General features: G+C 34.1%; 1 protein-coding gene across 1 annotated transcript in view; it reads left to right on the top strand.

The window, feature by feature from the left end:
- Positions 1-17,338, top strand: part of DNAJC1 (DnaJ heat shock protein family (Hsp40) member C1) — a 131,642-nt gene that overhangs the window by 34,934 nt on the left and 79,370 nt on the right. The window contains exons 2-3 of the mRNA XM_015811557.1: positions 16,291-16,392; positions 17,084-17,130. Coding sequence (XP_015667043.1) covers positions 16,291-16,392; positions 17,084-17,130 — 149 coding nt within the window. The remainder of the gene's footprint in view (positions 1-16,290; positions 16,393-17,083; positions 17,131-17,338) is intronic.

Here is a 17,338-nt window from a genome sequence, read left to right as displayed (position 1 = left end):
TCTTCAATCTTACTCTAGCTTTCTTCCTTTGTCAACTAACTTTCCAAGTCAATGCATTTGAATCATCAAGTAATTCTTCCTCTATTTTTGTGTATATTGTTTGGAATAAGAAAGACAATTTGATTAAAGTATTTTTGGAAGGATGCTCAGCCCATTGATATTCATTAAACAGCCTCTCTCCTCCAATTTCCCCCAATTCTCCTAACAGCTCTATCTTCCATTCAATCAGCTCTTCTTTTTTATCCTCAAGTGTGTTCTGAGATCTTGACAGGTAAAATATCTTTTCCATTTCCAATATCACTATGTCTTCTAATTCTTCATTTGTCTGAGTCTGTCTGTTAGTTCCTTTCATCTTTGGATCGGCTTCTTCTGATTTTCCTTCTATTTTCTGGGTTGCTAGTTCCTTCTTTGTAGTCATTTTCTGAGTTTGTAGATTTAGATTAAAAAGTTGTTCTTTTATCTTCTTTGTGTTATTTTAGTCTCATCATGAGTTAAGGCAATTGTCTCTTGAATTGATTTTAACATAGAATTTCTTTCTGAAATTCATCAACATTTTCTTGTTGGTATATCAAGCTGGGGACTTTGAGGACAGGTATTAGGGATGGTTTTTTACCATTTGAAGCTAAGTATGGAACATCCATTTTGATTTTGTATATATGGTCTTTATAGTCTGATCTATTTAGGGATTTAAAAAGTTTAAATCAATTGTAATTTCAACTCTAAATTATCCAGCTGGCATATCAGTCCGTCCTTAAGTCTCCCCTCAGCAAATATAAGTAAAGTTTGAATTTTTCAATTTTTTCTGTCCAGTGAAATACATATCCTTTCTGTCCAGAGAGAAAAGAACAATTAAAAATTGTTCAGCAATCAAAGGTTTATAATCCAAAGTATTCTATCATCTCAATAATGCATGTTTCTTCTATAGGGAAATAGCTCCATGACACAACTCTAAAAGTCAGTATTTATCTTCGTAGTCCAGGCAGGCCAGTTTCAAAATAGTTTATTTGTCACACAAATAAGTAGCCCAAGAGGGGTTTCCCCCCCTTTTCCCAGCTGCAGTCTTCAAAAGTGAAAGTTTCTGAAAACAACAAGAGTTTTATCTGAATCTGGGCTTCTAGCCAAGTTTCCTTTAGGCATAATAAATTGTAGTGCTGTAGTTTGCCACTAGATGTCATTGACACCTCTTCCAGCTTTTTACATCCAAACTTATATTACAAGCTTTTTAAGTCTCTTTTTTAAAAAAAAAAAAAAATCTCAGCACTTTTAGTCCCTGAATTTCAAAGTTATATATGTGTATTGATTCCAAATTAATCTTGTACTTTTCTTTCCCCCCCCCAAGCAATTAATTCACCACTTTTCTTTTCCTGAGGGAAAGGGGTGGAAATTCCACTTCCCTCCCTCATCAGGGAGGATTCTTTGCTTTGGGCGTTTTTTCCCCAGGAAAAAATCTTAAAATCATAAAGAGAGGATATGGTCTCATCTTCCATCCATGTTGCTCAAAAGTTGCTGGTTAATGCTTATTTTCTTTGGTTGTCAACAGCTTCTGATTGGCCACATGAATGTAGCCAGTCTTTCCCCCATCTGCAGAAGACAGATCCCCGTCTTCCTGCGCCTAGCATGCCGTGACATCAAACTGGAAGCTCTATAATTGCTCAGCTTTTGAAGATTTGCTGGAAATAATACTATTAGAAGGGAGAATTTGAACCCTTTACTCCACTACTTTTCTACTACAAATTTTATTCTTGGAAAAGACTGATGGGAGAAAAATTATTATTTTAGAAATGGAAGTAGAGAAGCTAAGTGATGAGTGATTTTGTTCAAGGGCATCAATAACATTAATAGAATTTGAAGTCTCGGTCTCTAACCTGAACACTGTCAAACATATTAATTACTCTGATTTCTTTCCACTTATGCTATGCAATAATAGTAATGTTGCCAGATTAGTCAAAGTACATTTCCATTTTCTGATAGTGGCAACATAACTTCCATCATGGAGTTATGCAGCCTGAAGATGCTGTTTTAATAAAATCTAACAAAGAATAGTTGTGCTTGGTCATGCCAAGGATTTTGATAGTGTCCTATTTTCCATGAGGCCCAATCATACGCCCTTGGGAACACTATAAACAGAATAGAAAGATACTCACAGATACTGGCAGTAAATATTAGATAAATGAATTCATCTCTATCTCACATATAAAGAATGCTTCCTTTGGTCTAAGCCAGTGATGGCGAACCTTTTAGAGACCGAGTGCCCAAACTGCTACCCAAAACCCACTTATGCATCGTCGGGTGCCGGGTGGGTGTGGCCCATTGGGTGGGTGTGGCCCATTGGGTGGGCATGGCTGCGGTGGTAACAGCAGACTGGGTGGGACTAAAAAGTTCAATCAATCAATTCCAACTTTGCAAGATCTTTTTTTTTTTCACGAGAAGTTGAAATTGACTGATTGGACCTTTTTTTTTTTGTACACGGCGGCAGAGGCCTAAAGCGAAAGGTTTTATAAAACTCAGCTGAAGGCCTAAGACTGGGGCGATGGCGCATGTGCCCACAGAGAGGGCTCTGAGTGCCGCCTCTGGCACCCGTGCCATAGGTTCGCCACCACTGGTCTAAGCTGAATCCTATGTAGTGCCATTGAATTAATTGCAGATTCTGGTATTGTGAGAGTACAAAAAATAAATGTTGCTATTCTCTTTCTTAGTGCAAAATTTTGAAGAATTTTTCTCTCTTAACTGCATGCTGTATTTTCTACTTTAAAAAGGGAAACATAATTTTATGGGGAAATTTTTTCTTTCTGCATTCAGAAGATGGTGCTTTGGTATCACACCACTGACCTGCTGTAAAGAGTGTGACAGTCCTTTTACATTGCTTTTACTGAAAAAAACAAGATAGAAGTTTTGTAGGCTGATATCCACATTTGACCCTGAAGTAAGACTAGAACACATTTTAAGTGGGCGAGACCACTAACAAGATTTAATATTAATGTATGATAGCATTTAAACATTTCCCTCCTTCGGTGACATTCCCCAGTTTACTGCCTCTTGGGTAAGCAACACCCAGAATCCAACACTGGACAGCAGGGCTCAAACCTGAGCTTAAAGCATTTTGAACTTGAAACCTTCTTGGTAAAGTTGGATCAACATTGGAAAGGTTTCTGTGAAATCTGATCACTTTGTGTCAAGTTTGAACCATTTGGCATGTTTGCACCAGAATCCCATCCCATCTGATCAAAGTTGTTGCTATTAAAAATTCAAGGAGTTACAGGAACAGTATATCTACAGGGTCCAAGTTTGCAGAGCAGCCTTTGCACTCTTCTTGGCAATGAATAGCAGTACTCATTAGCATACAGTGAAGGCTCTTTCAAATAGCCCCTGCTTTCTGTTTGATTAGCCTGCATGAGAAAGGGCTTTTATAAGTTGCTTCAACGTGGGATTTCCTTCTTAAGGTGATATGTACCTAGTCTTCCCAATTTAGTTGTTGCTTAGAATGGAGAAGATGTTCCTTGCATTTAAAGGTGCTGTTGAATTTCTAATTGGTCTATATAGTTAAAAAAAAGAAAAGAAAAATACATAGTGATGTGCATTCAGCTTTACAGATAGCTAAAGCTGCCTTGTCTTGTTGAGACCTCTTGTTTGCATATAACATTTGTGAGTGCATTCCTTTGAAAATGGATAAATTTAAAAATCAGAGAAAAAAACCAGCATTGCATGTGAAGTTAGAATTATTTGCTACATCATAAGTTCCAATGTAATGAGTTTTTATTAATTTATACTGAATGTCATATCTTTATTGGCTATTAAATATCAGTCTAGCTTCATTGCAAGATAAAAACATTGGAATACATATTGTGTTTAACATATAGATGCAAAGAAAAGAATTACTCTTATCAGTTGCATTATGATTAAAAAAAGCTAAAATTAGTATTTGAGGTTAGTGATTTGAGGTTAGTGTTTTCAATATGCATCTTAAAGACAGCTAAGAGAACTTTTTGAACTACTGAGTCATTCAACTTTACTTCTAAGGCATTGTTACATTTTGGTATCTCTAGTTGTGTTTTATACTATATATAAGGGAATTAATTTTTAAAGAATCAGTTTTGACTTTTTACCACTTGATGGCAGTGAAGGAGCTAATGTTGGTAGGAAGAGTTCAGGCAAGATTCTTTTATGGATTACAAAATGTGGAGGTAAAAGGAAGTTTCTAACACTTTAAATATTATCCCTAATTGTAGATGATCTTGCAAGTGAAATTAATGAAAAGGAACCTCTAGATGGAGCTTCAGCACTTTCTAAAGGGAAAGGCTGCTTTTCAGCCTTAAATTGAATTTTACAAGTTCATTCAAAGTTATTTTTTCCTTCTTTGTCTGTAGAAAATACTTCTGCAATATCCAATAAAAATGTCTTTAGAACTATTACTTGTTTTCCAGTATAAATACTCAAGAGAAAAACATTTGAAAGAGTTAGATAGAAAGAAAAATGCATATAAAATTAATAGTATAGAGATTATTAAATGTTCAAATGAACTGTTTTAAAGGCTTCCATAATTTAAATTGAAGTTATAAAATCAAAAGAATTTTGATTGGAAAAAAGGAACATATTTTTAAAATGTATTTTTAATTAATAAATTGAATTGTTTTAATTTTGGTTTCATCAGAAATGGATTCACATTTTACAACTTTGAATTAAATTCAATTTCTTTTTCCTGTACCATTCTGTTTTCTTTGTCCTATTGTTTTTGTCATCCTTTTTTCTTTCTTGAGGACTGGCATTGAAATGCCGTTTGCTCAGTAAGCATTGCTCTAATAGCTTTATCTTCTGCTTGAAGATGATCTGTACTAAACCATACTACACAAAAATATATATGGGAAAAAGATTCTTCTAATAATGAAGTCAAAACATGAATAGGCACAAACTGTTACTGAAACTAAAAATAAAATATATTATCAGATTTTTAAAGGATAAGTTTTGTAGATCTTTTGGTGACGAAAAGCAGTGAAAAAAGTCAGATTTATGTGTGCTGTGCTAAAGCTGGAGGTTCCCTAGAAATTCACTGTGGCTGCTGCAGAAATGTTGAAAAAATTTAAACCATTTAATTATCCTGATAAAAAAGCAAAACGGTAAATAACCATCATATTTAATGATGCAAGATTGGCCTTAATGGAGAAAATGATTGATGTTGCCTTAGGGTACAGCCAGCAATCCAAGGCAAAAGGCTCTAATAATAAATTATTTGGAAGTACTGGGTAGGTTAACAACTGATCTCAGTGATGTGAAAGACATCAGAGAGGTATGATTTTTTTTCAGTAGAACATTTCATGTGTGTCTTCCATTAATAGTTGAAGGTACAACACCATATTTGTGATCTCTGGTTTTGCTAATAGTTTTCAAGAAAACCTTCTTGCATTTGTGATCGTATTAGTTTGTGTGTTACAATATTGTGCATCTTTTGCTACACCATCAACTTCCTTATAGCTTTTTCAGCAGCAGGAATTTTGTTGCAGAGCAATTAAATAAATTTAAAAATAAATTCCTGGATGGATCCTGAAGCTAACATAATTTCTGCAGCAAGTATTTTTTTTTCTTGTTTTAGTACATCCCTTGTTGCATTGGCAATTTTAAACTACTGAAAGTATCCATATGTCTTCAGTCTTTGAATGAATATTAAAAGTCATCTTGACAGACAGATTTGCAAAACAGGGAAGTTTAGACTTTGGTGAATTTACAGGAAAGGGAATCTTAGAAGACAACTTGATGATGAGAGTTTATTTCTGTCACCTTATAAAATACATTTATTTAAGCAATAAATGTATAAATGATTATCAGGTTCCATTTATACTAGTTACTTTTTGAGTGGCCTGTTGGAAGACTGAAGAGGAGTCTGGTTTTCTAGTTTCAGATTCACACTTAGAATTACCTAAATGATGGAATCCTGGTGAAAAATCCTTTGCTGTAATGAAATTGATGTAATATTCTGCCAGATTTCATAGTCTGTCAACCATTTCTATTTTTCTACAACCTAGATTTAGCTATAGATTGTTTGCTCTTATGTTTTCCATTAAGGCAGGGACTGAATTAATACCCAGATGACAGGACTGCTGGAAACAAAGAAACAAACAAACAAAATCTCTCTTCTGTGTGGAAAGCGTATCAATATACAGTACCTGAAAAAAACTCCCATTTCTAGATTATAGTATATGTATATGAGGAATTAAATAAAACAATTTAATTTAAACTAACATAAGGGGCCACTTAGAATAAGAATTTCATACATTTGCACTGCAGTCTATTCACTCCTAAAATTAATGTTCTTCTCAGTACTTTCCACATGCCTCTTAGATAGGCAATTATGTATCAGTGCTTTTTCTGGAAATGTTGCATAGTTGCCACAATATTAGACTTCAGCTATTAGGCTGTTTTCTTCAAATGTGTCACATATTATGGGAAAAGATCACAGAATTATTTGTTAAGTGGATAGATTTATGGCTATGAAATATTCCATGCTAAGGTGTAAAGAAAAAAGGGGGCTATACTAACTTTTAAAAATATGTTTATGCAATATATTGAAAATTGGTTCCAAAGATACAGAAATATAATATAAAGACTGCTTTTCTACAAAGAAAATTTCAAAAGAGGTGATGTATAAATTGGAAATGGTGATTTTAAAGAATGCATTAAGTTTCAACAGCATGGAAATGATGGAGCAGCATCAGATCAACTGATAAAAGTCTTACCATTAATTTGCTGAAAAAAAATTTCTTGCCACAAAAATGAAAGCAAATGCCCTAAACACCACTATGTCTGAGCAGGACTGTATCTAAAAAATTGATGTAATAAAATATTGCCATGCTATTTGGCTGTACTGGTGCTAATTTAGGCATAAATATGACTTGTTAATTTTTACAGAGTTGAGTCAACTGACTGCTAAGATATTATGTACATTTGCACAAATAGCTCAAAAAGATTTTGATAACTTCTTAACATTTGGATGTTTCTAATGTCTTAATTCTGTGCATTGAGGGATTTTGCAGGAAAAGAAACAGTGCTGTTTTATGAATCCTGATGAGACATTTAGGTATCTAATGAAGTGGAATAAACTGTCACCTGCATGGGGTGCAGTGTCAGCTTATCTCCTCCAGAATGCAGATGAAATCCTTTGTGAGCATGACCTTTATGTTCATATTTATATTCCCTCCCTCTAATTTTTAAGCAAAATAAAACCCACAAAAGGAACATCTGCAAATTTAGTGTTTTTATGCTCTTCATGCCTGAGTTAGTGCGTTCCACCAGTTCTTAAGCCAACAGAAAGCAATATTTGCATAAAATCTACTACCTTTACTGGTGATCTCTACTCTGTTTCAGACATGATATCTTAAAATAGAACTGTTCTTGTTTATGGGTTCCTGTACAGGCCACTATACACAACAGATACACTGATGTCCATTTGACACATCTATTGGTTTTTCTTCCATCAAACTTCACCAGCTGGCAGACTTCACCAATTACTATACTTGAGATTGGGGCTAGAAGAAGCAAGTTTTAACAGATGCTTAGACAAGCATGTTTAGCCTTCTCCCAAATTTTGCTCAGGTTTCATGCAGATATTTTGTGAAGGAACACTCAAAAAGAGTCGAATTATTAGTAAATTCAAATGTTCCATTTTAAATAGCACTTAAATTGTATTCAAGAGCTGTCTGAACAACACCTGACAGGCAGAGGGAGAGTTGTATTATGAAGCATCAGAGAGACAACCATTCTTCTGTTTTCCAGTTTATCATGCAATGCCTTCCACCACTATTGTTCAGATCAAAAATCTAATGGATAGAGGGGGATCCAGCTTGAAAGAAAGGAATCTCCAGTTACACAAAAAGCAAAATGTCCGTAGAAGACAATGGAGTGGAAGAGCCATGCTTGCATCAGCTTAAAGTACAAAAAGATGCCAGTCTGATTCTACAACCTAGGAATCTGATTGTGGTACATATTATATGAGCATAAAATATATTATTTGCAACCATCAGCTGATATGACTTGTAGTCTGTTTAAAGGGGAAGACTATTTTATGTTAACTAAGGACAACTTTAAACAGCTTGAGACATTAGTGGAAGGTAATGCCATAATGAGAGAAATTGCTGCGGTATATTTGTGCTGTGGTAAGATACAAGTGGGGAAAGGCATTGAATGCTAAGAGACTGAGCTGTGGATAAGGAAATCTTGATTGGAATTTTACTTCTGTAATAAACTCTGTATGGCTGCAGGCATACTAAATACATGTGGTGCTGCTATATTTTCTGGCTTGAGCTCTGCCCAAATCCTTAGACAATCCATATAGATGGATTGGGAGCAACTAAAAAAGAAGAAAAGAGAATCAGGCTTGACTGAATATAAGTTAACTATTTTGCTTGTCTGCAAAATTCCTACTGATGTTTCTGACTAATGCAGAACAATATATTTAGAGTATTCCAGGATGCTCTGCTTGGTTTCCTGGATCCTTTTTAAAATAGAAATTGTGTTTCATGTAATTATTAGACCCAGAGATTTATGAAGCAATGAACTTTGTATAAAAAGCTATGAATTATGTATGGAAATTTCTAATTTGTTGTTACTTATTTAGAAAATTCCTAGGTGTCTTTCCAATCATACTTTTGTGTTGGGAGGAATGGTAATGAGTAATTTTTAATTGGAATCAATTGAATGCAATTTGTTTCAATGCATGCCACCAAAATGCCGGACATTCCCAGTTATTGTGTATTTTTAGAATAATCAATTTTGGTACTTGTTGTAAGTCCTCTCTTTTGAGGATGAATGAAGAAAATGATAAAAAATAAGGAAGGGAGGATAGAAAAAGAAACACACACACACACACACACAGTTTGAATTTTGCAATTACTTATAATATGTAAACACATATGCAGGTAATCCTCAATTTAGAATGGAATTGGTCCTGAAAATTCCATTGCTAAATGATGTGGTTATAAAGTGAGCATGAGAAATGCCGGTTGGGGCTAGAATACAAAGTCTATTGTAACCACCATTCAGTGCCACTGTAATCTCAAATGAGGGACCCCTGGTGCTCTCTAAGCTTGGTTGTTTTCTTGCAGATGTTTCATTACCCAAACTAGGCAACATCATCAGTGCTACTTTAGATAATGAAACATCTGCATTTCAACCCTGCTACGAATATTCTCCTTTATTGGTAACTTCAAATGATTGTGAATGAATGATTATAAGTCATGGTGGATTGCCTGTAAGGACAACATTCAAGCATTCATATTTATGCTTACTGTATTGTTCTATTTTGGTATAAGCAACATTATACAAAGTGTAGAAACGTAAGCCAAGAAATTAAAGGCATGAGATAAGAAAAGGAAATACAAATGTCTCTGGAGATTCTCAGTCATCCAGATTATAGTTGTCTCAAAGGTATTTTTTTCCAAAGGCAACTGGACTAGTTTTTCTTGAAGAAGAAAATGTTTCTTCCTCAGTGAAGATGAGAAGCAAAACATTTTCTTCTTCAAGAAAAAACAGTCCAGTTGAAAAAGCACCTTTGAGATAAAACGAAATGTAGTTAAGATTTACATTAACAATCTCTCTTCATACATTTGTAATCAAACATATTGTTCTTAATTCCATCACATCAATACACTCCTTCATGTTCCCCGTTTCTCTTTAAATTTCTGTCTTTTCTCTTTTTGAGGATCTATTAACTCCGTCCAACCATAGCTCTTTCAGTATTTCGTCCAGAGTTGCTTCAACAGAGAGATGGGTGGCATATAAATTTAATAAATAAAGTACCCCTTCTTCTCAACTAATTCTTTCATATACTTCTTTTGCATTTTGTTTTTTCTTTATATGACCACACTACCTGAATTTCAAAATATCACACTTTTATTTTCATATCAATTCAACATCCATTTTTTCACCCTATCTTTCTGTTTTGCTAAAAATGTTTCTTAATTACTTCATTCCAATAGTGCTCAGCTTTTTATATTTCTCCTAACATATTTCTCATCTTTAAAGCAAAATGAACAAAAGAATACTCATGTAAATTTCATATGCTTAGAAATTTTGTTCTTCCAGTAAATATTTATTCTTTGCAACGGATCACTCCATTTTACCAACGTTTTCATATCTTAAATTATCCCATCTTTAGACAAAATTTTATAAAGAACATGAAGTAATTTTGAAATCATTTGTTCTCTTTTTTCCATCACACATTACTATTTTGGTCTTTGATAACATTAATTTTCAGATCTATAATCCTTGTTACAAAGATGCTGCAAATTATGCATGCTCTCAGCTAAGAACTTAGCATCAGTTGCACATAAAAATACACATACCTTCATATCTCCAGAGGTGATATCTCTGATGCCACCTAAATATTATTTATATATTTATCTGTATCTAAATTGGACAGTGAAGGGAACATATACATTTTTCTCTTAATCTCTGCTCAGTATTGAATTATTCTCTAAACTTTGCATTTATTCCCTTGCTTGTTTTATTCCATCATAAATCAGTCTTCAATTCTATATTTGCATAAAACAGCAGTGTGCTGCAGCTGCCAAAAAAGCCAACACAGTGCTAGGCTGTATTAACAGAGGAATAGAATCAAAATCACGTGAAGTGTTAATACCACTTTACAATGCCTTGGTAAGGCCACACTTGGAATACTGCATCCAGTTTTGGTCACCACGATGTAAGAAAGATGTTGAGACTCTAGAAAGAGTACAGAGAAGAGCAATAAAAGTGATTAGGAGACTGGAGGCTAAAACATGTAAGGAACGGTTGCTGGAATTGGGTATATCTAGTTTAATGAAGAGAAGGACGAGGGGTGATATGATATCAGTGTTCCAATATCTCAGGGGCTGCCACAAAGAAGAGGGAATCAAGCTATTCTCCAAAGCACCTAAAGGCAGGACAAGAAGCAACGGATAGAAACTAATCAGAGAGAAGCAACCTAGAACTAAGGAGAAACTTCCTGACATTAGAACAATTAATCAGTGGAACAACCTGCCTCCAGAAGCTGTGAATGCTCCAACACTGGAAGTTTTTAAGAAGCGACTGGACAGCCATTTGTCTGAAATGGTATAGGGTTTCCTGCCTGAGCAGGGGGTTGGACTAGATCAGGGCTTTTCAACCTTTTCAGCCATTGTACCACTTTTAGGATATGGCAACATCCGAATACCACCAGTCGCCTAGCAAGGTGTCAAAAACTTGATGACCCCCCCCAAAAGGAAAAAAGTGATGAAGTACAGGTAGTCCTCGACTTACAACAGTTCACTTAGTGACTGTTTGAAGTTACAATGGCACTGAAAAAAGTGCCCCCCAAGCCACAGCCGAGCAAGACACCTGCCTGCCCACCTGGCGGCGCTCTTCCTCCTGTCTGAGGTTTTCATTGTTGTGAGCATTTCTGTTGAAGATTGGCAGCAAGGGTGGGGTGGGGGGTTTTGGTTTTATTCCCCCCATCTGCTGGGTGGTTGCAGCAGGTTTTGGTCACTTCACATGACCCTGGGACACTGTGACTGTCATAAATATGAATCAGTTGCCAAGTGTCTGAATGTAAATCACAAGACCCTGGAGATGCTGCAACATTCCAGCTGATCGGCACTTCTTCTGGGCACAGCAGAAGTGCCAGGATCAGTGCTGCTTTCCAGTTGATTGGTGCTTCTTCTGGGCTCAGCAGAAGCGCCAGGATCAGCGCCGAGCTCCAGCTGGAATCTGGCGCTGATCCTGGTGCTTCCACTGAGCCCTGACAGCCCTGAAGAAGCGCTGATCCTGGCGCTTCCGCTGAGTCCTGACAGCCCTGCAGCTCCAGCCATCTCTCGCTCAGGCTTGTGTGGTTCTGCCACCGGTTCAACTCATTCCCCTCCCCTGCTACCATTTTTCTAGGAATTTCAATCTATAATCACCATCGTCCCTATATTAATTTCTAAAATATTCCTTCTAACATTCTGTCTCTTTAGTTTCCCCCTTTTAATTTTATGTCCATGTGGTGGGAACTCTAGTTTAGCCTTCTTCATTTCCAAAACTGTTTTTCTTTCAGTCAAGATTGCTTTACATTTTCTTTGCCTCCTTTGTTCTTAGCTATTCATTGGTGTCTTTGACTATATTCTTTGCAACTGTCTTTTTATCTCTATATGTATACAATATTTTTCTGTCATTTTTTGAAGCAATCGTTTTATGTACATCTTTCTCGCTGATGGCCTCTTTTATCATTCCATCAAACATCTTTTTCATAATTCCTATTAGCATAAAATTTCATACTCTTCTGTGGCATATTATAACATAATTATTTTAGTCCTGTTCTAAACTGCTTCAACAACATATTTCCTGGTGTCCACTTTCCATTAATTCTGAAAAGAAATTAACTTCTAATACTTTTTTATAAAGGACTCATACTTTCTCTTCCTACAACAATTCAACTCTACTCTAGTTTCTTTCCTTTCTTTCTTTCCTTCTACATCTATTTCTTTCCAAAATCCAGTGTTGACACTACATTAAAAAAGTCTATTCCTCATTTAAAAATGCTCATTTTTCTATCTTTTATTAGGATAGAACCTCAGTTTTACATAAAGAATTTTCTATTTGAAATCATTTAGATATTTTTTTAAATTTTATTTTTTTAATTAACATTTTTCATTTATTCATTTTACGACCAAGTTTCAATGTTACTTATACTAAGTTCATCATTAGTTATTTATATATTTATCTTCTGTCCAACATAGCTTTGATCAGTCAGGGCTTTACACAATGATGTTTAGGAAAATAGAGAAAGTTAAATTTAAGAGTCTCTTAGATCTACTCCTGTTCCATAGTAATAGTAAAGACTATATTGGTCAACTTTAGCATGTTTGAGGCAGTATGTCATAAATGCTAGCAAAGCTCAATTTTACTGTGAGCATGATCCCACTATTTTGTGCAAATCTGGATCTCTAATTTAAAAGCAGTTTTGCAAGTCACATTGCTCTTGCTTATAATCTACCAGTTGAAAATATAAGTAGTATACTTAAAATGCGCTCAAGATGCAAACTCTATTTGCATTAAGTTAAACTGATATACTTAAAATTCCCATTCACAGTTCCTCTTTAGACAGAAATAAGGTACAAAATGAGAGACTATGGGCTAAGTGCTAGGTTTGGTACTACATCCAGTATACTTATTAAATGTAGAGGAATCAAGTTTGTAATGGACTAAGAAGTGGTCTGATTTGATTTATAACGTAGGCATTAATTTATTAATAATAGGAAATAGTAAACAAATGGAACCAAGTGCTAACTTAGCATGAACAATAATTAAATTCCTAATGTGAATTTATATATTCATTAAACAAATTAATATGGTCATCTAATCCACATGCAGGTGATTCCAGGCAGCTTACAACTTCACAATCCACAGCATAATAACCAGACCCAACCACCCCCTCCTTGGCAGCAGATTACTTGATCGGCTCTATCCCCATTCCAATTAACTGAAAAATATCAAAATAATACCTCTGCCATGGTTTTGCTTTTATTTTTAGTTTGTCTAATTTTTGTGATTTTTAAACTTTTATATGCATAAAAGAATTTTTACTATATAGAGAAATTAATAGACAGTGGAATAGGGAGTGTTTTAAGCAAAACAGAAATTTAGAAAGAATAGTCATCCTGTTTGCAGTTGTTCTATTCAGCAATGATAAAGCATGATGTTGCATGATGTTATTTAATTTCTGTCTAAATTTTGTAGAAAAGCATAGAATTACTTTTAATCGAGGCTAGTCTTTTGTGATTATTATTCTACAATACATAGTCGACTAGGAGAAATATCAAGTTCAGTAACTTTTTTAAGTTTTGAAATATGAAGTTATTGCCACCCGATGTAATTGCTAGGATAAAATTAGTCTATTTGAATTGGATGACTTATAAATTCAAATGAAATAAAATAAATAAAATATTATTTTGGATTCTGAATGACAAAAATCCTAAATCACAGAAGTTAGAAGGATGGATGGAAACTGTACCATATTATTAGAAAGTAGCACGATAGGAAAGTTGCTGAAATTTTAAGAAAGGGATTGTAAAAGTTGAAATCATTAAAAAAATTAGAGGATGAGGAATTGTCTACTGGAATCCAAGATTTAGATTAAGAATAGTTTTCCTGTAGCAAAAAAAGCTGCAGTTCTGACTAGTATGTTTGGGTGAAAATTCCCTTGTAAAAAATGTTTTGATTTATTTTTATTTGTCAAAGGCTATTAACCCAAATTAGATTTACTGTAGGTTTTTGGATATGCAGAAAATCTTAAATGATAAAAACCTGTACAGTGCTGACTGTGATATGGAAATGGATTATGTAAGTTTAGCAGTAGTATGATACATGAATCTCTGTTCAATAAAAAAGCAATTAAATATTACAACATTGGAATTTTACAGAATTTGGTCTGCACAAGCTTTAATGTTGGTCGAAACATTACTGAGTACTAAACATTGCACCTTCCCTATTTTACCCTCACTCCCCTCCCGCCTTCCCATCTTAAAGGACTTTCCCATTCCCCTTAGGATTTAATCACAATTAAGTGACAGATGCTGAATGCAATTTGTGATAGTTTAATTGACTGCAAAGTCATGGTCAATATTGCCTTGGCTAACTCACCTTCTCATAGCCAACTCCAATGAAATTGTGTTAGTGAGACATCTTGCCAAAGCAATATGTGGAGGAGTAAATTCTTAGTCTTTAAATTACTTATTTTACATATATTACAAATTGGCTTTCTATAAATAAGATCATTTTTCACTTCATACTGACATGATTGGATATTAAAATGAACTAACTTTGTTTCTTTTCCTCCTTTTTTGCCAATATGTAATTTTTGATTCAAGTGTTACTGCTTGAATATTTGAATAAGAGAAGCCAAAGTCTTATACAAATAGCATAAATTGGAATTATATTATAGGCAGTTGTCATAAAGATAAATGTAAATGTATTTTAGTCCCATCATTTTTACTAGTTTCTAGAAACATATAAACCTCCTTAAAATAAATATTGGTAGAATATTCCATTGATTTGCATTGAATTTGGTTTCTAGTGAGAACAAATCTATGTTCAGGGGCCTTCATAAATGTACTTAGGAATCTAGATTTTCAGTAATTTTTTATTACTTAGCTATGGGAGCTGGAAATTCTGCAAAATTCTGTTTGAATATTGAATATTTTTTCTTTATCCACAAGTTTTGTTCTCTTTCTCTCCATTAATTAATTAGTCAAAGATGCTTCAAACATTACACATTTACTACATGAAAAACACTTCAGAATAGGACTGTATGAATGAAACCTGCAGGCAGATAAATCGTATAACATTTTCAAGGAAAAAACATAGCCCAGTTGCATTTTGAAAAAGCACCTTAGAGACAACCATGACCGGGATGACTGAGAATCTCCACAGACATCTTTTGTGCTTGAGATCCCAAAATACCACCTATTCATTAGGGACTCACCAATTGAGAAATATTGAAATAAATTGATACTGCATACTACTCAGAATACTAAACCTTTGAATATCTTTGACACAATGACTATTAAATAATCATTTCCGCCAATAGTACATCAAATGATATTTTGATCAGTTGTGGAAGGCAGCAGGCACAGTGTCTCTTAAAAAAAGCACTAGGAGTTAGATTTATATATTTCATTCTGTGCATTTTTAGAAAAGGAAGTTCTGAGATTTCCCCCAAAATGTAGTTAGTAGGCTGTTTCAAGATTAAAGAATAAAATAAACTTGAACCACAATTTGGGGCATTGCTTTTGTTAGTATTTCTGTTTCTTTTGAAAAATGAAGCTGGTATACCTTACAAAACCTCGCATGCAGCATGAGTGTTTGTTTGAAAGTTCTGCAAGAAATTAAAGAGAGATATAAATTTAGTAATAAAACTACAGCTTTAACCAGTAACGCAACTTATAGAAATAAGAAAAATCCTGAGTAAAAGATGATATTTTTGAAGATGGGAAGGCATATTAATTTTAATTTATCCACTTGATCTCTTAATTGCCATTGAAGATTTAATTGCTCATTTTAAGGAAATAAGTGTTTGAAAGTATCCTGGCAAATACTATCTTCTTGTAATGAGCACATGGTACTAAAAGGAGAACAAAATTGGATTGACCGATTGTTCAGTCTTGAGGGCCTAACTGGCTGCATATCCTGGCTGTAAAGAATGATTGCTCAAATTACATTGCCTCAGGTCCCTGCGCTTGGTTGGCTGCCTTCTCCGATCTTAACAAGGTTCTGGAAATTCATTTCTGACAAAGTTTGCTTTGTGTTTTGTAGGATGCTCCATCGGCAGATATTAGGAAAGCTTATCGCAAGCTTTCACTGATATTACATCCAGACAAGAATAAAGATGAAAATGCTGAAACCCAGTTTAGACAAGTAAGTGATAATTACTATCAAATCTTATGTGATCATTAAAAATACAAAAAACGTACCTCATTATGACTATATTATATTTAGAAATGAATTCAGGATTTTGGAAGCATTTAAGCTTTATTTTTTTTCCTAAATGTTTAAAACAGGGTTCAGATAAAACAAAACAAAAAGATGAAAAGTACATTGTATAAAATAGGAACCTTCTTAGATGGCAATTCTTAAATTTGGGAGTTAGACATTAAGGGATCTTTTTGTTGTTGTTGTTAGGATAGAGTCACAAGCTATACTTTAGCAAATGGAAAATAATTATTTGTACAAGTTTTGGTTTACTTGTACGTTAAAATTGACCTCTAATTATGTTGAAATATTTTTTCCTCACTACGTGGAATTTGTTGGTAGATTTTTATGAATATTAGTGAACCAATAAAATATTTTAAAATGTTTAATATTTTTATTTCAGGCTAAATAACATTAAAATGATATTACCTTATATTGTGGAGAAAAATATTTAGAACTGCCAAAGATGGAATATTGCTAGAAATGTTTGAGAGTTTTAAATGTTTTCAAGAAATGATTTGTATTGTTCTTTGTTTGCTCTTTAAGAAAGATAGTCCAACATTTTTGTAATTTTATAGCAAAACTCTCTGGTTTTTCAGTGCAGAGTTTTTGAACATAAAAGTACCTTTTATTCTAGTTGGTGGCCATATATGAGGTTTTAAAGGATGAAGAGAGAAGGCATAGGTGAGTTTATCTTGAATATATTTCAAAGCAGTCTTTTCAACTCCTGTAGCCACTAACATGAGCTAGGATTTCAGCGCTTCTTGCAAGGATTATGGTTTGTTTATGATTGTTACATACATTTCTAACTGTTGCTGAATCCTCAGTAAGTATGAATGTGTTTCCTCTTAGGGAATAGAAGATTTTATAATCACTCACAAAATGTATTTGT

The sequence above is a fragment of the Protobothrops mucrosquamatus genome, unplaced genomic scaffold, assembly GCF_001527695.2.
Source record: "Protobothrops mucrosquamatus isolate PMUCROS unplaced genomic scaffold, P.Mucros_1.0 scaffold45, whole genome shotgun sequence".
NCBI lineage: Eukaryota > Metazoa > Chordata > Lepidosauria > Squamata > Viperidae > Protobothrops > Protobothrops mucrosquamatus.
Note: the sequence above shows the minus strand (reverse complement) of the source record. Positions and strands in the feature narration are given on the sequence as shown.